The sequence below is a fragment of the Ambystoma mexicanum genome, chromosome 5q (assembly GCF_040938575.1).
Source record: "Ambystoma mexicanum isolate Mex_15411 chromosome 5q, UKY_AmexF1_1, whole genome shotgun sequence".
NCBI classification, from domain to species: Eukaryota; Metazoa; Chordata; class Amphibia; order Caudata; family Ambystomatidae; genus Ambystoma; species Ambystoma mexicanum.
Window position 1 is genome coordinate 712,754,547 of NC_090933.1, and position 22,296 is coordinate 712,776,842.

Consider the following 22,296-nt stretch of genomic DNA (forward strand, 5'->3'; position numbering starts at 1 on the left):
AGCCAGAACTGTGCAAAACCAATCTCTTAGTTTAAAATAATCTAATTCAAACCATTTCCACCTATTTAGAAATGCATAGAAATCGTGTGTCCATTCTGTGATTTGAAACCTGTGAAAGTGTCATTTGTCATTTGAATCTTTATTTCTGAGAATCTACCTCCACTAAATCGTCTGTATCTTTTGAACCACATGTCCTAGGAGCAAGATTTAACTTTCATTTTAAAGCTAAGAACCTAGGCTTTCCAACATACCCTGACTTTCTACTCCTTATAGTTTTTCCGTAATAGCGATCGACGCACTCGGAAAAAGTGCCGCGAATTGCAATTTGACTCAATTTCTCCACCTGTCAAAAATCGCTGTCTTTTGCTTGCAACTGCTGAAATTCGTTTTCAATCTGATAATCATTCCTGATTAATTGCTAGTGTTGACCTGAGCTAATTCAAAGTAGCTGCCACCTACCCTGAATCTCCTATAGGGAATTAAAATTATTTTAGCATATTTTTCACTTCATTGCAAATCACAATTAAAAGTATTTCTGCCTGTTGTTTTAAAGCATCTCGGTTGCTCTAAGCTTGCTCAGGGGGAACTGGAATTTGTATTGCATTTGATTGTATTCCTGAAAACTGTGTGCTCCCCTTCCATCTCATTATATTGCATAGGGGGGGAGTGAATTGTCGCAAGGAAAAGTGATCATATTATCTCTTGTTGAACCCATATCAGTTTATTTCTGTGCTGCATTCTTTCCATCATTGCTTTTCCTTGAAACCATAAGACTATTCTCTGCTACCTTATCCTTTCTATACTAACTCCTCACTGATTGAAAAGAGTGTGCAATTGTAACATTACCCATTGTTGATCAAAATTATATTCATAAGTGTGCTATCAAATATTAATTTATTCATAAAAGTGTGATATATATATATATATATATTGTTTAATTTTTCAAATAAATCTTTTAATTTGCAAAACAAACCTACTTCTTGGCTCAGTGAGGTCAGGGGGATTCAAAGAGAAGAGCGTTATACAAGGGTTTATCATCCAGATCTATGAACTTGTCATAAAAATATATAAATAAGGGCTTCCCTTGGGCATCCCAGACTAGGCATTGACTTAGTTGGAGTGCTGCATTGAAGTCACTTAACAGTACATAGCCTAAATTGTTATTAAGAAAATCAAAGTTTTTATGAGGTAACTTATTAATTATGTTATGTTTAATGCGATTATTGAAGTAACCTGTTATATACAATGTAATTAGTGTTGTCATCAGTGATGCAATTTTTGATGTTATCATTGTTCTCCTACAACATGTAATTAGGGATGTCATCAGTGATGTGCTCTATAATGTCATCATTGTGGTTATAGGCTGCGCAACAGGGGGGCAAAGTTAAGGTGGCTTTAGTTGAGTTTGAGAGGTTTTGTTGCGTTAAGTTCTCACCTTAACGCCCATGCAACTAAAGTTTGTTCCTTGAATTTTAAGTTTTTTTAACCATACATTTTTCCCACACATGGCCAGTGGCCACGGCCTATGTTTTAGTACACTACCAGATCAACTAACCATGGCCTTCAGCCACTCTATATTTTAAAACTCTTGAAACCCATCACTCAAAGACGTTCATCATATCACTCCAGTACCTGCTCTCCAACCTGGACTCTAACACTCCCTCCATTCTGAACCTCATTGATCTTTCTTTTGCCTTTGACCCAGTGAACCTCTCCATCCTCATAAACTGTCTCCATGATACCCTAGGCATCATGGACAAAGCACTGTCGTGGCTGACCTCCATCCTTGTCCTCCTCCAGTTCCTCTCTCATACACAACTGCCTGACTGCGATTCAGGCATGGTGCTCTGCCAACGAGTTCTGCCTTAATACCAGTAAGACAGAGACCCTTCTCATTGGGACACCTTCTCCTTGTTTCCCCCACTCTCTGGCCACCCTACTTGGGACCCTTTACCCTCCTGCAAGGCAAAAAAACCTTGGGGTTTGCTTTGACTCCTCTCTCTCTTTCTCTGCAGACATCATGGACCTTGTCAAGAAGTCCAACTTTCAGCTCCGAGGAATTCTACCTTTTCTCAATTTCCCCCAGACGCTCAACATCTCCACAGCCCTGGTTCTCTCTAGGCTGGACTAGTGCAACATCCTTTGCCTCAATCTGCCTCTTTCCTCCCTTTGCCCTCTTCAGCTTATAAAGAATAGGACTGCAAGACATATAGACCTGGGACTGCATTTCCCTAGCCCTAAAGTCTCTCCACTGGCTCCCAGTGATCACAGGGATCAAATTCAAGACCCTATGCATCATACACAAGGCTGTCTGGGGCCTGGGACAGCTCTACATCCAGCTTTCCTTTTCTAAATGCCTCCCTTCTAGAGTTCTTCAGTCCTCTGGCTCAAACTCTGCTGGTCAAATGTTTCTCCAAGCAGAGAGTGGGCGGTAGATGTGTTTCCTCAGCAGGCTCCTCCCTCTGGAACAGCCTCCCTGTGCCCCTCAGACTTGAGCTGAATCTTCTCAATTTCCGGAAACTTCTCAAGGCCTTCCTTTCCTCCTCTTCCTTCCCTCTCCCCCTCCTGTGCAAACGTCCCTCTGCCGCTCCGATTGTGGTCTGGTCCCTTCTGAGTCATAAAGGAGCCAGACCACCCACCCCTCCCAGTCCTCTGAGCATTCCCTGCCAGGACTCGCCTTAGTGCACCCTTTCCCCGGACTAGCAAAACATGGTCCATCTGTCCATCGCACTTATCCTCCCTTCCCCTCTCTTTCCCCTGGCACTTGCCATATTTTTCTCCCCAGAACTTGCTCACCAGGCACCCTCTCCTGCAATTCTCCCTTTCCCCCTCCCACGCACTTGCCACAGTTGTCTTACACGTAAAAGGGAGGATTGTCACAAGACCAATATAACCGTTAATGTTAGTGTTTTGTAGTTTTTCATTCCTATGTCCCTCTCCCCCAATTTTGTCTTGTGGAACCTGAAAACACATGTGTATACACGCCATACAAATGTCCAATTAATAAAATAACAAATTTTGACCTGTTTTGACAGTGGTATTGTTATGTATTACAGATTACAGGCTTGAGAACTCAAAAGGTTTTTAGGTAATGCGCAGTGCGATAACATTATTTGCTGAGGATCACACACTGTGATTAAACAGCGTGCTACAAGCACCTTTTTTTATGGGTGGTGTCTTGGTGACTGTTGTGATATATCAGAGAACCCCCAACTAACTGCATTTAAGCAGCACAGAAAAAGGGAATAAATGACCACCTGCAAGAATAACATATGCCCAGGTAAATTTGACGCCATAGTGAAAATCAATAGCTGCTACCAATGAACATATGCACAGTAAGTGAACATATATCTTAAAGTGAAATATACAAATGTAGTTAAATAGACCTACTCCTTAGACGAAAGACAAAATAATATTGGACTTTTAAAAATAGTAATGAGCACCAGCCAAATAGCCCGAAGGAAGAAATGTTCCAATAAATAAGCTGCCAAATTAAAAAAGGTGCTCAGCTTGTAAACCCAGCAATCTGTTATGAAATAGTCACTTGAAAACAAAATCCCAATACGAATCAAGTGCTTGTGGTCTTGAAAGCAAGCATCTGCACTGGAAACATGGCAACCTGAATAAAATCCTGGTAGCCAAATACTTGAGAAAACTTGCCAACCTCAAAAAAAACCAAGGCTGTGCATCGACCCTCGGAAAAAAAGTGATGCTGTCCACCCACATGTGTCCTTTACTTGCGCCCTGAAAAGCAGACGCAATCAGGGGGAAATAACTGCGCCAATGTCCAGGATTGAAAACTCTCCGCCACATTGTGTGCAAATCGCATGACTTACTTTCCCTCTTCGTCATTGCCCCTGCTCACCTCCATGTCTGGCTTTTAACAATGCTCTGCTTCATTAAGATAACTTGAAAAGTACACATCCCAGCGGCACAGTTGCCTAGCTGGCCATTCACGCAGGGCTATGCTGACATACTTTTGCACATGGAGTCACTGATTGCATGAGGCAATAATGGTCCTCTGTTCACAGAGACTCCGCACCACCCAATACGCTGTGCTAAATTATGTCTGGGGATAGGAGATTGCTGCTATGTAGTTCTATTTTCCTTGAAAAGGGCAAGACAATTATTAGGCAGATACGCTTCAAATCGTTCAGGAGACTTGGTGTATTGACATGGAAGCTGAAATGTCCTAGGGTTTTGGGGCAGTTATGATAAATTAACTATCTTAACCTCCATGTACCCAAATAAAGAGTGACCATGATCAGAAATGAAAATCTAGACTTGAGTAGGACCCAGGAGCTGTAGTTCACTAGGTGTTCCTCAGCACTTAAATGGTATAGCATAGTCTGCCCTGACACAAACACAAACACATTCAAAGGAGCAGGCAGAGTATTATGCAACTGCAGTGACACATCAGGTCGCCCACATACACGCGCAACTGTCAGAGCAATGTGCTATCTATCGCCCTCTCATAAGAAAACAAAACTTGACCACAGTAAGGACAAGGCAGGCATTAATTATCAAGACTGCCCTGCCCATCAGCACACATTTAAAAGTCCAGATTGAAAGAAGGATATTTTGTATCAAACTTGACTTTTACCCAAAGAGAAATGCACTGTAAACGATTGTTTCATCTAACTAGATGGAAACATGTCATGTGCATTTGCTGGACAGAAACAGGGTGGGAAAAAAGCTTGTTTGCAATTCCGAATTTGGAGTGTCCAAAGGGTGACACAGGATAACAAAGGAAATAATAGAAACATCCACAAAGAAATTCAAGCCCATATTTTACATTGATGAATCACATAAAAAGAGTGATACATCAGCATATATTGTGTTCTAGGCTTCATCTATGCTAATTGGCAGCTGTTCCAAGAAGACAGGAAACAACACATTGAAAATGATTTGTTGCACAAGAAAGGTGTATTCATAAGGAGAAAGAAGTCTCTAAAACAGTGGTCTTCAAATTGTGGGGCTGGCCCCCGTAGGCGGCCCAAAAGATGCCCGGTGAGGGCACAGTTCCCTTTCAAAAGGGATAATGGTGACTGGGTTTCATAGAAAGCATAAGCAAATATGACATCTGCGGGCTCTGCAACAATATTATACTCAAGTGGAGGCTCAGCAAACACAGTTTGAATACTACTGCTTTAAAATATGTGTAATTCACATACCAATGCAAGAACGTGGCTTGTGAGGCTCAGATGTACAGCATCTTGCTTATAGGGAAGTTGTGCCAGGTGCAGGCCTCGTCTTGGCACAAAGTTTGTATATTAAAGTACATTGAGCCTGATTAACAGCATATTTTTCAATGGGAGTGTGCCATTATTAAACACTTCTGTGAATCAGACCCACTGAGGTTTGAGCACTTGCCAACATGTTTGTGTGATGAATTTCAGATAGTTTTCTGGAACCATTGTGAAATATTCCAAAAGTGTTCTTGCAAAAATGCCTTTTGCCACTGTTACCAAATAAATGACGTACAATTAAAACAAGAACATTAGGAAAAAGATATGACAATTCTAAAAAGTTGCAGTACTAAAAAGAGCTGGATTGTTGCCAATCAACATAGTTCGAAATGCCTGTGGGTCACCATTCCGCACACTGCCATGTGTGCCTGGAATTCTCTAAAAAGAGCTCAGGTGCCCCCACTTGGTTCAAAATCACTGCAGGAAACAAAGGAAAATGTTTGGAGGAAATGAAAAGGCATGTGAAATTGTCATAGACAATGAATAGCTGTAGGAATCCAAGAGAGTCAGATGTGATAATTCACAAATATTTTTTTTTATTAATTTAAACACAAAATGAATGAGGAAATACTATGTACACGTGTGGATGCAACACACTTTTTTTGTACAATAAGGCCCAGAACAGTTGTTATTTGTGTGATTCTTTTGAGTCTTCCTATCAACTGCACACATTTGGAAAGAAGGCAAACACGAAGGGTCGTTGATCTGTACAGTAGTTTGCTAACTGAAAAGTGAGAGGACTTACCTTGGAGAACGAACGTTTTACTAAATATTGTGACAAAACCACAAGTCACACATTTTAGCAGCAAAATTGACCCTCTGTTGCAGAAAGAGATTACAACACTGCCTCCCATCTGTGCACATGTCGCAGTAAAGCCTTTTGGATATGAGCAGCGCGGTGTGCATTCTTAGTGATTGTTAGTGGCATAGACATGGTGTGGAAAGAGGGCCAAGGCTCTTCCTCTCCTCCATTCTGGCAGGCCACCGCACTTAACTCATGGCCTCCTGCTCTATTCCCAGGTGTGTGTGATGCAGGCCCCCCATGCCATGCCATGAAGTCCAGGCTTCATCACTTGTGATTAATGACATAGATAACAAGAAACAGAGTACCTGAATCAAACTCACAGTCTGAACGACTTGCACATTGTGAAGCTTGTAAAAGACACTTTTCTGATTTGAGAGGTCTCGTATATCATTGAAATAAGGACAATATTGTGCAGTAGATTTTCATGTTCAAACAGTAACACGATTGTAGTTTGTAGTTTTACTTCTTAAGGGGAACTCGGGAATGCATGTGCTAGTACAGTATTTCCAATTTACTTAAATATTATTTTTCCTAATCTTCAACAACTATTTTCTTCAACTTAAGAAACATTTTATAATAAAAATATAAGTTCTATCATCTACATTCTTTCTGTGGGAAAGGATGTTAATTCATCGCCTATTTCTTTTTCAAGTAGCTATAGTACATCGGTTTTAATATATAAAAAAATGAAATGTCCCGAAGGGCTTCTCTTCTAGAGTGATTGGCTCTCTCTCACGTCAATCAATCAATCTCGCATGTCTAATGGGCAATCCTAGAAGGATGTATAATTACCAGAAGAGCTCGGGGAGAAAAGAAAACATTTGAATAAGAGCCACAAACTGAAATCCTCATTGACACTTGACATCCATGATTTTGGTCTTGACAAATCCATCTAAAAGAGCTGTTATCTACATATGTATACCAAACACTTTTATAAGGCACAGCACAATAGTTTGTGCAAACATTGCCTCTTATACTTCACCTAGCAAAGCAATGATGACCTTACCTAAACTACATGTAAAAGAATGACACATTATTACAAATTTACACAAAAGAATCTTCCTGTACATGATTGTCTCAGTGATGTACATAACATAGTTTGTTTAAATTAGGCATACTTTAGACTAGTTTGCTGGATGTGCTAAAACTCATAACGTACTTGCTGAGTCCCGGGCAATTGCCCATCATCACTGGTTTGTGCCATCCATCTTCCCCACCTTCATATTGTATGCCAAAGCACAGTCTGTATATAAATAATGATGTGGCCTGGGTGCGAGAAACCAACAAAAAAAAAAGAAAATCTTCTTTACAAGATCATTCTCTTCAAAATGTCTGTATTTTGCTTTTTGTAGTCTTAGTGTTTGTTGTGCAATCAGGCTGCTGTGCTGAAGGAGCCACGCTGCTTGGTGGGAGTCCTACATCTCAAGAGCATGTGCATGTCCGTCCTTTCTTCACAGGTAAGAACCTTTTCATAGTCCTTTGGTAGAGAGGACCACTGAAAATATTGGCATGGCTCGTTTTCGTCGGCTTCACAGTACTGGATTTATCAGCTGTCCTCCAACAAAGCACATGCCCCCCTCCGTTTGCTGAAAAGCCAGAGGTTAAGACAAATTGCAGCTGCAGGTCAACATGCTGTGTAAGTTCTTTAGTCCAATGCTGACAAGAGCCGCAGGTGTACTGTACATTGTCCAGGGGCAGGAGGGAGGTTCAGGGGCTTCAAAGTGCTGCTAGGCTGCTATAAATACTCCAGCTCCAAGGCGTGATGTAGGGCCATGAGGTCAGAGTGACTAGAGATCCTCCAAAAAGGCATAGAATGCTGTCAACACAAACAGAAAGAAACATAGTTTAACCGATCTGGAAAAGCAAGAATTCTGGTTCCATTCAAAGAGACAACATCGCAAAGGGGATTTTCTCATCTTTTGAGAACATAATTATTCACAATTGAAATCAAACATATTTACACTTAATGATTGTTTTTACGAGATCGGGTGTACCGGATTAAAGTGTCGTTATATCAATGAATCAGGCACAATAATAATAATAATAATTATTATTATTTGTTTTGTATATAGTGCTTTAATCTAAAGAGCTTTACATAGGTCATATCCACATATATTACTATTATTTCCCAATTGAAATTGGTACTCATTTATCAACCTTGTAAGGATGAAATGCGGAGTTGGCCTTTCCGGGACTTGAACCTGCGACCTGCAGATCCAAAACAGATCACAGCAACAAGCGTTTAACCCACTGAGCCATCTTGCTATCAATATAATGTTTTATCATGTAATTCAAAATGGCAGCACCTTGCACCTCAAAATCAAACATTTGGTCTCTACCGCTTTGGGATATAGATGTATGTGTGTGTTTGTGGGGGAGGAATTAAAACTGTTGGTTTTCTCCACCCACCACAAGTCTGTGGGATCTCACTGGCTCCCGTTGGAAACTCCTCAAAGTAAAGAGGTATAAGAAAATCTTTTGTATTAACAAACGTGCATTTCACTTTTTTTCAGGTCCCTCAGTTGCAATCAGCTGCACTGGGTTAACTAGATGCAATATAAACTGACCACACATGTTTTTTTGTTACGCGCAGCGTTCACTAGATTAACTAAATCGGCTGTTCTCCTTTGTGATCCCTAATTTATATTAGGCAATGCACTACTTCAGGCTTGTCCAACCTTTCTGAATGTGGGGCCGAAGCATTAACTTTTTGTCACCCAGTGGGCCGGCGAGCCAAAAGTCAACAACCTCACCCAAAGCAGTATATTAAAAAGCGATATTGTGTGACCTTTGACACAATAGCATCACAGGCAGTGATAGCCATGCAGTCCCAAAGATAGCTTTTGGTGTCATGGGCAGTGATCAAAGGTTAGTTGCGTGTGATTTCTTTCAGTGTCTATGTGTTAATATTTTTCTGAAATAGTGGGTCCGACCGAGCGTAGCGAGGGAGCTATAAGGTTCTGGGGAGGGTTTGGGGGGGTTCCCCCCACCCAAGAATTTTTTTTCAAATATGAGGTTGAAATGGTGCATTTTACAGCAGAAAAGGTGACCAAAAAGCCATAAGTTTACAATCGGTTCTAAAGGGGAACATGACAATTCCATGTCACCAACAGCAGAAAAGAACATTTTACAACACAGCACATTTTAATGATCAATGTGTCCACAGTGTAAGACAGCACTGTCACTGATGTAACACATTGTCATGCTGGTTGTACCCAAATTATGCCTCTGTAGCAACATGTCTATGCTGGCTGTTCCCAATTTAGGCCAGCATTGTCCTGTACAAAGCACGATTGATGCTGCCTGAGCATGTGCAGTGTGCCCAATACATATGGTAGTTTATCTCTGTAATACACATTACTTCTGTGGAGATGAAAGAAGCATAATTCAATTCAACAGATAAAATGTGGGAAAGCGATCACCCAAAGGTGAACCTAATTGAAGAAACACAATGTGAGCACAATCTTAAAGTATGCAAACTAGCAGGTCTAGTCCACAATTTACCTTTTCTTTCACCAATAAATCGGGGGGAGAGCGCGAACGCAGTCCCCCACTACCAGAAATAATGCAGTTGTGTATCCCGCATTTGGGTCAGCAAATCTGATGTGCAATGGGTAAGCCTCACCCTCAGAGATCTGCCCTTGAGATCAGATTCTCCCATGCCAGCTAAGTATGAGTTGCATGCAAGAGGGAAGGGGTTGGGTCAGTTCTAAGCGAGGGAGAGAAGGCAGGCCCTGACCCAACCCTGACCCCCCAACCCCCGGAAGCTCTGAGTGTCTGCAGAGCTGCCTGTCCTGCGTGTAGGGGGAAGCTCCAGCAGGCAGAGCCCAGCAGAAGAGCAGATTGTAGCACAGTTCCTTTCTCCCATCAGGCCCTGCTCGGCCCGAGATTTGTATAAATAGCAGGATGGCTCGAGCAGGCCTGTTGCAGTCTGCCCACTGGCCTGTCGGCCCCACACGGGCCCATGGCCCTCCTGAGCCCTCCTGAGCGGAGCTGCTCAGCGCTGGCCCCATTAACACCATCATAATCATCCTGGGCCTCGACGCTCCACCACCCCTGAATCTCAGAGTTCTGCGCAATGACAATGCTGAAGCTTTGACATCTTTGCCGTAACCATATGCCGTGTTGTGTCAGCCGAGCCTGCACAGCGCCAAAGGCAAGTATTCCCTTATCCGGGCCCAGAGGTCACTGAGTCTTCCAGTGCTATCCACTTGGCACGGCCTACTGTTCCCAGCGTTTTCTACCCACAAATCAGCACCACTGCCAAACAAAACTGCATCATTGGGGCCCATCCCTGCTGCTCTCCGACTTGATCCCAGCCCAGCGCAAAGGCACCCATGCTTCTGGTCTGATGCTGAAAAGCCTAGCTCTGCTGAGATCCGAAAGACAAGAACTAAGGTATTTTGGGAACATAGTACTATTGTTTTTTGTGTTGCAACTGTATCAGCTCACACCTCTCCTGAAGGGTATAGGCTGCCCTCAGACTGCGCTACCAAAAGAGTGAAAATAAGTTATACCTGTTGGGCTTGCCTGTTTCACTTTTATGATTGGGATCACTGCTGCATGGGTATTAAGCGCGTTATAAATAACCTATCATATCAGATCAGATCATATAGGAGACGAGGAAAAAAAGCACTGCAAAGGTTAAGTTTCTCAGCTGATAAAGGTTAATCTTCGGTGACATTTGCAATTCTGGGAATGATTTTTGGGACAGACAGGCTGTGTCGCCACAACCCCTGCTAAACATATGTCCATAGATGACACACCTTGAAAGTAACTCGGCACAATGGCCCTCTGAGCAGCGGCCCACGGCTAATCAGGGGTTCAGGAATCCGCTGTGCTGCCACGCCGAGAGGAACTCCTGCACAGCACCTGTCCACATAGTCCTTCGCCCGGGCCAGCACTCTCTTCTCCTCACCTCGCCACCTCCTCCTTTCATCTCGGCTCGCCTTTTGCCCCTTGGAGCACCATGCAAGAGAGGAACGGGCATGTCTGGGCCGGAGCCCATTCCTCTCTTGCATGGTGGGTCCTAGTTGCCTGAAATGGGATATTTAAATGCAAAGTAATTGCTACTATATTAATCCCATTGTTCATAGTTTGTGGGAGTACTGGGCAATTGTATGGACCCATGCTCACTGAAAATGAATGGTATTCCCGAGGTAACCTTCACTATGCCGTGATACAAATTAGTCTCTCCTTCCTCCATCATAAAGTCCCAAGATCCTCTTGACGAATTTATTTATTTCTGCAATGTTTGTCGGATATCTGACAAACATTGCATAAATAAATAAATTAACGCTTCGTGGCTAAGGACTGTAACTACCTCTGTTGACCCCATGGGGTCATCAGAGGAAGTTAGTTACAGTTTTTCGCACAGGCACATGTTAAAAAAATAAAATAAAAAAATAAAATAATATATATATTTTTTTTTTTCCTCAAGAGTTGTCCAACATACGGCCTCGCGGGCCACATAAAATGGCTTGGCGGGCCGCATTGTGGCCCGCGGGCCGTATGTTGGACAACCTTGCACTACTTGATAGTTTAATACATTATCAGTCAAGACTGCCTCAGCACATTGGGTCCCTAGTAACTGCAGCAAAACACTTTACAAATGCCACATAACATAGAGTGTCCCCTCCTGCTGTAGCAGGTGTCAATTCTGGTGGTTAGAATTTGGAGCAAATAAATGTGCGCATCCACAGATTTTGATGTTATTCTGCCTGATCATTTAAAGGGTTTGAAAACCCCACTGCTGCCTGTTAACCAAACGAAGCAACTGAAGCTCAATACAGTGTTTAGAAAGGTATCAGGTAATAGTATCCCCATAAATAATGTTGCCATACATATGGTCGCCGGGAAATGGCACAGGCAACATTATTTATGTGAATAATATATAGGGGTAGATAGGAGCGGGGGTTGCATGGGGTGTCCCCAGCAGGTTCCATGGGGTAATAGCACCGCAAAAAAAAGGCGCCATTTTTGTATGGCAACATTTTTGCGGGGATATTATTACATGGAACCTTTAGAAAGAGGTGGTGCATGTGTGCAGATTATTCCGAAAGGTAACCAGCAACCACCTAATGGGGCTCAGTGTGCACTACTCCCAGGAGCAGTAGCCTCAAGACTGTTCTTTCAGTAGGGAGCCTACATACTGAAAGCCGGCGGCCCAAACATGGAAGTGTCTTCAAGGCCCACACTTATCATTACTAGTGAAATGGTCTTTAAATGCTGAGGGGACTTCCAGTGCAGACCTTTTCGGAGCCCTTGGGCTTACACTGTTGAACTGCAGTCTAAAGGATTCCTTCCCCAGGGCCTCATCCTGAATTGCTGTACAAACATGTCATAACTGTTTGTGGTGCCAGTAATTTAGCACATGCACTCTGCGTAGACTTCCCTCTCTAACAATTTATTATATGTGTTGGGAAGGAGAGAGGGTCTTCCCATCCCCCTAGCCGATACAGAATGTGAAATAAACGATAAGAGAGCACATACAAAGAGCAGGGGGTGGGGGAGTGCACATGGAAGAGGGTGCGCGATCACCTTATTGTATCCAGTGTAAGTTATATGGTGAATGCGGGTATGAACACCATCTTGGCGCATGGCAGCCATCTTAAAGGTTAAGCCCAAGCGCGACAAACAACATTTTGTTTATTAGTATTAGACCCCTTTGCAAAAGCGCGAACACCAACCCCAAGTCCCATAGAGTCCAGGAAATCCTCCATTGTTCTAAGAAAGTTACAGGCCTCGTGCCCTCGAAAGAATGCGCCCTGCAAAGTCATGAGAAGGGAGCAGAGCATGTCTTGGCAGTACCATCCCATGGTACAGACAGCAACGCCCTCTGGCCCCCAATGATCCCTTACGAGAAATGCAGCTTTGCCATGCTTTCATTCCATGATCCCTGCATGCCATAGCACCGTCCAAACCCAGACCACCGACCATAAAATGTTTACACCCCTCGATCGATCACTAAGGTCAGAAGGCAAGGCTATCGCGCCTTCAGAAAAGGGTCACGTGATTTGTGCAGCGAGGTTCAGCGGAGCATCAAAATTATAGACTAAAACTAAGGTAGAGGATATTAGGAGTTGCTGATCTATCTGGGAGTTAAGTGAAACGTGTGAGATAGTGTGACTTCGGCTCTCTCCTTCAGCCCTTCCCTGTATCTGCCGGGTGCTTGTTACAATGCTAAAATAACATTGTGTTAGGAGTCAATGGGCCTCATTCCGAGTATGGCGGTAAGGGATAGCGGCCACCGGTAACGAGACCGGTGGTGGTAATCCCTTACCGCCATACTCCGAGTTCCCTCTGCGCCCTCGCCCTTAACGCCTGCTTTGAGCAGGTGTTAAAGTCGAGGGCGCAAAGGGGCCTCCAAGCCAATAACGGTGACCGTAATGAACGGTCACCGTTATTTGCATCTTCCCCATTCCCATTGAGCCCTATGGGGGCTCATTTGGGAATGGGGAAAGCCTTGGTGAATGGGGAATTACCGCCCCGCCAACCTTGGAATGGGGCGGTGATTCCGCCATCCACCAAGGCACTGCCGGTCCGGGTACGGCATCAACCAAGGCGTTAATAGCGCCATTGGTTAGCGCCGTACTCGGAATGAGGCCCAATGAATTGTTAGGCCAACTTCACCTCGGATGACGAGCCCAGCAGCCCCAAAGTGGATGGAGATGAACAGATGAAGATGGACCAATGGCCTGGCATCCCATATGGAGCAGGCCCTATTATGGATAGATCTCATCCACTTAGGATTGTAGAATTGTACTTTACATGATTACGCAATTAGTGACATTATTTGTGCTTATAATGTGTTCTATGTCCTTACAGAGCTCAGAACGTTCAGCAACAGCAGAATTATTTGCTGAGGCATTTGTATTTTGGAGAAATAAATACTTGTTATCCTTGCAAGAGTGTCTTGGGCCCTTTTCCCTAGTGGGCTGTATTTTCTCTGGTGTGAGCACGCAGGGGCATGCCTTCATATGTTTTAATAATGTTACACTATTCCCTCTTACTGTACCAGTCCTCAACATGGGTTCAGGCTAGTATGTTACTCTGGGGATGGCCCCCACACATGATTGCTCTCCTCCCTATATATCCACCTCATTTACCTTGCACAGAGTCCACTCTGGACTCTGCCACTCATGACAGTAAACTGGGCAACCACAGATTTAACTTACTTGGATCTGTCAGGCTAGCATAAACACCTCACAATCAAAAAAGGTGCCATGCTTCAAGGATGCACTGGACCATACAATTCTCAAACCCATTACACAATGGGCCTCATTCCGAGTATGGCGTTAAGGGATAGCAGCCACCGGTAACGAAACCGGTGGCGGTAATCCCTTACCGCCATACTCCGAGTTCCCTCTGCGCCCTCGCCCTTAACGCCTGCTTTGAGCAGGTGTTAAAGTCGAGGGCGCAAAGGGGCCTCCAAGCCAATAACGGTGACCGTAATGAACGGTCACCGTTATTTGCATCTTCCCTATTCCCATTGAGCCCTATGGGGGCTCATTTGGGAATGGGGAAGAGCCTTGGTGAATGGGGAATTACCGCCCGCCAACCTTGGAATGGGGCGGTGATTCCGCCATCCACCAAGGCGCTGCCGGTCCGGGTACGGCGTCAACCAAGGCGTTAATAGCGCCATTGGTTAGCGCCGTACTCGGAATGAGGCCCAATTACTCGCAGATCAAGGTCAGTGCGTTCTTCTAAATAATAGAAGCTGTCCTCACAGGTATGTGCTTGATTGCAGGAGCATTAAGGTGTGTAATGTTCTCATCAGTGCTATGCTTGATCATTCTACACTAAGTCTAAAGGAATCCAAACGATCACAAACTCCACCTCTACCCCATATTCTGTTTCTCACCTATACAAACCTATCATGTGCGTTTGAACCTGTCTCCCCTTCTTCCTCGTCTGCTTCCTTTTAGTAAACTCTTGCATTCGTTTATGTGCCATGTGTATTGAAAATTCACAAATTCAATTCCTACTACACTCCTCGTTAACGTATGAGTTTTGATTACCCTATTCATCCTTTAGTTCGTTTCCTCCTTCTTTTTCCCTATTCCCGTTCCCCTTTCGTTTTCTTTGCAGACTATGGCGGGAAGCCCCCGGAATGGGCAAAGTACACCTCTTTTTGGACAAGCCTTGGTTCACTTTGACTACTCTTGTGTGGTGATCTGGTGCAGAGTAAAATGTTTGTACAACATAACACCATAATCTTCCTACACAGAAAGGATTAAGCGTTGAAAGAGGGGCAGCCTCAAAATGGATATCCATTTGTAAAATACTGGGGAGCTAGTGTCATGAAGTCCCTGTGTGTGTGTGGGTAAAGCAGGTCTGAGGACTTTGGGTGGAAAATGGTCAGGAGGAGTAGACCACTACTACAAAATCAGGAGAAATGAAAGATCATGTTGCCCAAAGCTTTTTAAGGAACTCATGCAGAGATTCTTAAGCAGCAAGAAGCCGTAGAGACAGTAGACTTTAGATTGCAGTGTTATTGGACTATACTTCCCACCCCACCTTCAGAGCAAATTGCCCTTTCTTTCACTGCCAGCATGCTTCTCTTCATCTTTCTGCAGCTGCTACAGCCCTTTTACGCCAAGGGATGCAGCACACAGCTTTGGTGCACTTCGAGGAAATAACTGCATGGTCTATCTTTTCTGTTCCTTGTTTCATTATGAAGTATCCCCTCCAGAATTGCAGCTTCACTCTGAAACCGAAGTTCTGGTGCTGAGTCAACACCTGGTCAGTCCTGGCTTGTGAAGGCAGAGGGTAATGTAGCTTTGCCCTGTGATTGCGTATCCCTTGTGAGATTAGTTTGAGGCTTCAAAGAGAATGCAAGATAGCCCTTTGGGAAAACCAGCTTGGATTCTGGCCTGTGCCCCCAACCAACCCCAGAAAATGCCTAATGCTATATCAGATGGGCAAATGTACCAGAAACTAATCATGTCTGAGTGAGCTTTCATGCATCTGTTAGGCTGCCTCTCAACATACTATTGAATATGAAATGTGTGCACAGGGTTCTCATATTTGAAGCAGCCGTTACTCTGAAAACAAAGTTTTCGCCTCCCCATTCCCCCTTTTCCTAGGCCGCCAATTTGCATATCCTTGTTTTGTTGCACATAGAGCAAGTGTATTTATGAGACAGAGAGAGAGATAGTGAGAGGGAGTGACAATGGCAATGTGACAGTGAAATCTGACCTGTCTGAAAAAGCCAGTGTTAGAAGTGCAAGGTTAGCCGTTGTTTTGCCTTGCAAGACCGACTCTTCTCTACCCGCGACTAACCGACTCACCTCTATGATCTCCTACCACCTTACACTAGACAAATACATTCCCAACAGTTGGCCTCCAGTGGCCTAGCTTTTACTACACCAGCATCACTCGAGTCATGACAAAGCCTTCCTCTTTGGACCTATCACACTTTCGCGCATTAGTAGCTAACCAGAGCCAAAGCACTGTAGTCTATCAAATCAGGGGCTCTGCCCTATTGATAACATACTCCCAAGTCTCTCTGCCAAACCCATAGAAAGCAGACTGGCACACAGGAACTGTGTACTTCTGACCTGCCCCATTAACACCACAGGTTGTGCATCTGCTGCTACCACTCGCCCACTAATAACCTACCCTTTTTTCGTACAGAACCACGTGCAGTGAGGACGCCTTCAGTGGAGGAAGACTGTAAATCAAGAGAACTTATATTTTATTGACATTACAACTTCCTCACTATAGAATTATGCTTTTCGTTCATATACAAAGCAGATTGATGTTTTGTGTGCAATCTCAATGAGTTATATTCATGTTTGCATTCATCAGTCTGTGTCCATGCAGTCGGCATGCACAGTCAGCAGCAGCCTGCTAATCACAGAGAGAATAGTTGGATGAAGCATGTCTCTCCCGCCACTCCCACGGCACTGTAGTGAGTCTAGTATTTATGCTACTAATGATCGTTGGGTGTTTGTGCCCAACACTTCCTTTTGGTGGGAATGGAGACAATCTGCTTGCTGGAGTCAGCGCTTTAAATGGGTAGGTACTTGCCGATCCTGAGTACCTGCACTTCTTTGGCAGAGTACCAGCAGTTCTCATCGGGTGTCCAGTACTTTTAATGGGCGAGTAGCAGCACTTCTCAAGAGTAAGCAGGTATTCTGGGACAGCGAGTAGGTGCACATCTGGATTGTCATGTCAAGCACTGGATGGATTTGCCAGCAGGGTAATAAATAGGGTCCAGAGCCTCATCAGCAGAAGCTGGCGGGTCCTATCATACTGTCCTGCCAGCCGAATGATTGCTTGAAGAGAGAGAGGCCTTGGGCGCCTTAAGGGCGTAGGCATGCGTTGTTATTTGACGTCAGTGTATGAGCAGGCTGCCTTCCCGCTGAGACTACCTTCACAGAGTAAGCTCATGAGGGGAAAAACAAGGGTGAAGGGAGATGGCCTAGCTCTGACTGACACGGACACACACCGGGAGATGTTGGCACTCTTTCGGGTATTACTACAAGTAATGCAGTAGGTATTTCCCGACAGATCACAGATGGACTGTGCTGTGTGGAGCGTCTGCCCGTGAGCACTGACACGTGTGCTTGTTGGCAGGACTCCTGAATAGCCAGAGACATTGAGAAGGTAAATGCCGATGAGCTCATTAACGATGCCAACCATTAATTTAAGACCCCCCCTCCCTTCTTCCCCCACCGCCGCCATTAGTCATCAGAGCTTTTTTAAGGGACTGCGTTACCGTGGCTGTCGGAAATCAAATGCCAAGCCTATATAGGGCCTGATTTACAGAAATGTTTTAACATGGGAAAGTCCTATTGAAAACATGTTTGTGAATCAGGTCCATATGTTTCACACAGTTGTTCATTTGAAGGAAAGAGTATAATAATCAGAAAATAATGCAAGCAACCTTGGTCTAACACCACGGGTCGGATTTTCAAAAGCGTTTTAAAATGGACAATCCCATTGAAAAACGCGTTGTGAATCAGGTAGCAAAATAAAGCGGGAAGACAGAAGTTGCGCTGTCCATGCGCCTGTCTGCCTGTGCCGTGCAAGTAAAATCGTCGCGATGTTACGCTTTCCCGGAGCAATCAGACCGCTAAGCCGTAGAAAAATAAACGTTTTCTCTGGCATCTCGCTAGCCGCGTCCCATCTGGCAGCACAGAATGTCTTGGGGTCGCGCTGCTTCCTCAGGTGCACTTGCGGGCACTGGCAGATGGCTCTTGCCTGATAAAAGCCTCATTAGGTTTGTTTGTTTTCACAGCGTGATTGATACAGGCGGGTGCCGTCTCTAAGCATAATGCACTCCTCTGCCCTTCTTTTCCTAATTCTCAGGGTCTCGCCAGCTGTCTATATCGAGAGCAGACACACCAACGAATAACCATTCTATTGCACACTAACAGCTACGGGGTTTCCAGTGCTGAAACCTTTCTCCCCGTGAAATTGAAATTGAAATTAAAATTTTCTAAAAAGCTAAATAGCAGTACTTTTTGTTGTGCGACAGAAAACACACTGAAATATTGAAAATGCCACACAGATAAAGTCATCCAAAATTATATTTGGAGACATGTAAAACTGCAATGTGAACTCTGGAACCCATTATTTGTACTTTGTACTTTATTGAGATTTATAGGGTGCTTTCACGGAAACGCTTTACAATATAAAGCCAAACGGTACAAAAAACGATGCAAACGAGGGGAAAAAAAATCAAGGTGAACGGAGAAGATTATACATTTGAAAAAGCGAAAGAAAATGAAACTTGAGACAGAAACGGAAATGTGAAATGAGGGAGAATATCTAATAGGTAGTCGGAGAGAGTGCCAGGTGTAGGCAGGAGGAGAGAAAAGGGGCGGATATGAGATTGAGAACAAGGTGGTTTAGAGACAAAGAGGAAGAAGGGTGACTGAAAGGACCAGAGGTCAGGTGCAGGGAGGTCGAAAACAGTGCAGTGAGACTTGAATGCGTTTAGAGAACTTAAAATTTGGTTGTGCACTCAGGGCACCATTCATGGAAAAGTGCCCAGGAATCCTGCAAAGCCTGCGCGCCGAGAACGACTCTGGGCGAGCCTGCACGCAGAAGTATTTCTGCGTGCTGTGCATATTCATGGAATTGTTTGTGCAAAGTGACCGTGTATGCAAGTGGAGGTCGAAACGCCCCTAGCGCCACCCTACACAAAGCAAAAACAGCCAGAAACAGCTACCTTTGCGTAGTCCCCCGGGCACACATACATGAACCCTCAAAACAGTGCATAGGGTCCACTGCAAGCAGGCCTGCATCTCAGGGACCCTGCAAGGGGTCTACCGTAACAGCTACCGGCACCCGAAATACATGCGTACGATTTATCGTAACTCGGGTAAAACTCTGAAAATCTGCATGTGATCCACCGTAAACCATTCCTGCACCCTACTAATCTGCATACGCGCATCCCTAAGTTAGATTATGCGCACCCCTAAGTTAGATCAGAACATCAGCTGCATACACGCACCCCTAAATCTGACACTCCATCTTACCTCTGCGCTGTGAATCCTGTGCGCAAGTGTCTTCGGGTGGCAGATAGTATGAGTGCTTTGCGTGGCCATTTCCCTGTGAGAGGTTGTGGGGTCGGATCCATGACTACGCAATAGTGGGTGTGCAATGGATTGCCTGCAGGCCGTTCCTCGTAACGCCCACATTTTCCCTTGTTCTTCCTCTTTTTACGAGTTTGCCCCCTTCCCTTCCCACTGCGCAAGCCATACCCACTCGGAGAGACGTGTCGAGCCTGTGGAAAGTCCCAGCAAAGTAGGAAAAAGTGCAGCGCAGTCGATTCCATGAATCGACAAATGGAATTTTGCATGCCGTTTGGCACGCAAAGACCTTATTTACTGCGCAAATATCAGTATTTATTGCACACAACAGTGTCAGAGATGATGCACCTTATTTACAAAGAGATTTTCAATGGGATTTTCCCATACAACAACAATTTGTGAATCAGGCTCAACGGCCAGTTATTTTGGTTGTATTGATGCCCTGTGATGCAGGATACCACAGCCTTCCTCTCCTCGATCATGGCTAAAAGCTGTACATTATACTGATTGGTCATGATTACATTGTGGCTAGAAAAACTAGCATGGGGTAATGGCCTTAATTGGCAAATCACATATGAAACTGGGAGAAACTCCTATGCATTTCTTTTAATAATAGATTAACGTTATAAACGTTTGAGGGTTCAAGTTTTTCTTTTTTTAAATTTAATTCTGCATCTCTTTCCTTGGTTGGATGAGGTGAGAAAAAAGGAATTAGAACATGTGACGATATATTTAGTCGTGACATTCAGGTGCCACTGGAAGACGATTTAAATGTTTTCCCTCTGAGGGTTTCCTCAGTTTTTCGGATTCATGTGGTTTTCCAATGGCATATTATTGCACCAAAGAAGGGGTTAAGGTGCTAACAATAATTGGGGTTGTAGGTCATAGATTCGAAAACAAAAGGATCGAATGCCTTTTGTTCGGCAGTAAAAGGACCGAAAAAAAGGATCGATTTTTTTTATGAGGGGGGGTTCCCCCCAACCCCCTGTTTTCTTTATTAAAAACACTTTTTTACCAACCCAAACTAAAAATATATATAAATAAATACATTTAAAAAATCAATCCTTTTTTTTCGATCCTTTTGCATTCGAGCAAAAGGTCATTCGATCCTTTATTTTCGATCCTTTGACTGGACACCAATAATTGGTAAGAGGCAACCTGAAAACCACAGAACAAGGCCTGTGTGTAATGGTGGATTAAGGGGGTATGCACAATTGTTTCCCCTGAGGGGAATTTTGGGTGCCGCACAAGCCAGCAAGCTGGCCAGAGACTGAGTGTCCCCCTTCGTGGGGGTACTTAAGTGGCAGGGAAGGTTCCGGAGCAGGCGATGTCTGGTGGCTTTAAGAGCATACAGTCGCTGCCCCCGTTCCTTCCCTGCGACTTAGTACCTGTGCTGTCCTGTCAGTGTGGGTGTCCTGCTGTGGGCATTTTACCTGGTAGGGGGACTGTGGGTTAGTGGGGCCAGGTGTCACACAAAAAAATAGAAAGAGAATATATATATTGTTTATCTCAGACCAGATATTTTTAGGTGGTACTGTAGATAAAGTACGACCCGGTTACCTTGGTCGGGAGTTGTCAGACAGCATTTTATGAGGGGGGTTCCCCCCCAACCCCCTGTTTTCTTTATTAAAAACACTTTTTTTACCAACCCAAACTAAAAATATAAGTAAATAAATTTAAAAAATCAATCCTTTTTTTTCCGATCCTTTTGCATTCGGGCAAAAGGTCATTCGATCCTTTATTTTCGATCCTTTGACTGGACACCAATAATTGGTAAGAGGCAACCTGAAAACCACAGAACAAGACCTGCGTTTAATGGTGGATTAAGGGGGTATGCACAATTGTTTCCCCTGAGGGGAATTTTGGGTGCCGCACAAGCCAGCAAGCTGGCCAGAGACTGAGTGTCCCCCTTCGTGGGGGTACTTAAGTGGCAGGGAAGGTTCCGGAGCAGGCGATGTTTGGTGGCTTTAAGAGCGTCCAGTCGCTGCCCCCGTTCCTTCCTTGAGACTTAGTATCTGTGCTGTCCTGTCAGTGTGGGTGTCCCGCTGTGGGCATTTTTCCTGGTAAGGGGACTGTGATTTATTGGGGTCAGGTGTCACACAAAAAAAAGAGAAAGAGAATATATATATTGTTTATCTCAGACCAGATATTTTTAGGTGGTACTGTAGGTAAAGTACGACCCAGTTACCTTGGTCGGGAGTTGTCAGACAGCATTGAATGGGGCCGGGAGGGGTGCGCTGAGTCTTGGTCGCTTCAGTGAGGTCGGATCACGTTGGGAAGCCCCATTTTCTTTGATTGCCAGGCGAACAGCTTTGCACTTGGAGGGTCGAGAGGTGGTTATAGTGCATGGGGAGTGCAGCAGAGGAAGGGTTGGGGGCTGGCACGGCGGCTCCGTTGTCGTAGGCTGGGAGTGCGGTACATGGGGAAGGCCACAAGAGGGCACTGTCAGTGTGGCTTATCCATGTCACCTGCTGCCGGGGGCACGCACCAAGCTGTAAGCAGGCCGGCGGTGCTGAGGAAGAGGGCTATAAAAGGGAAAGTTTGGGCATTTTAGCAAGAGCTCGTGCAGCCTGCCCTAGGGGCCCCAATAAGTAACCGGGGTGTTTAAAAAAAAAACAAATAAATAAATATATAAATAAAGTGAGGAAGGGGAAAATATATAAATAGAAGAAATATATAGAGTTGGGGATAAAAG

General features: G+C 44.4%; 1 protein-coding gene and 1 pseudogene across 13 annotated transcripts in view; both read right to left on the reverse strand.

Annotated features, from left to right (window-relative positions):
* Positions 1-5,762: 5,762 nt before the first annotated feature.
* The window catches only part of EYA1 (EYA transcriptional coactivator and phosphatase 1), a 395,631-nt gene continuing 379,097 nt past the window's right edge, over positions 5,763-22,296 (reverse strand). For 11 of the 13 annotated variants that reach the window (XM_069621197.1, XM_069621196.1, XM_069621194.1 and 8 more), the window contains one exon: positions 7,666-7,870. In XM_069621197.1, coding sequence (XP_069477298.1) covers positions 7,790-7,870 — 81 coding nt within the window. In that variant the 3' untranslated portion in view covers positions 7,666-7,789. Of the gene's footprint in view, positions 7,871-22,296 lie in introns of all 13 variants that reach the window. The other 2 variants (XM_069621198.1, XM_069621199.1) reach the window with 1 other exon arrangement.
* LOC138498999 (U1 spliceosomal RNA) lies at positions 9,580-9,728 on the reverse strand (annotated as a pseudogene).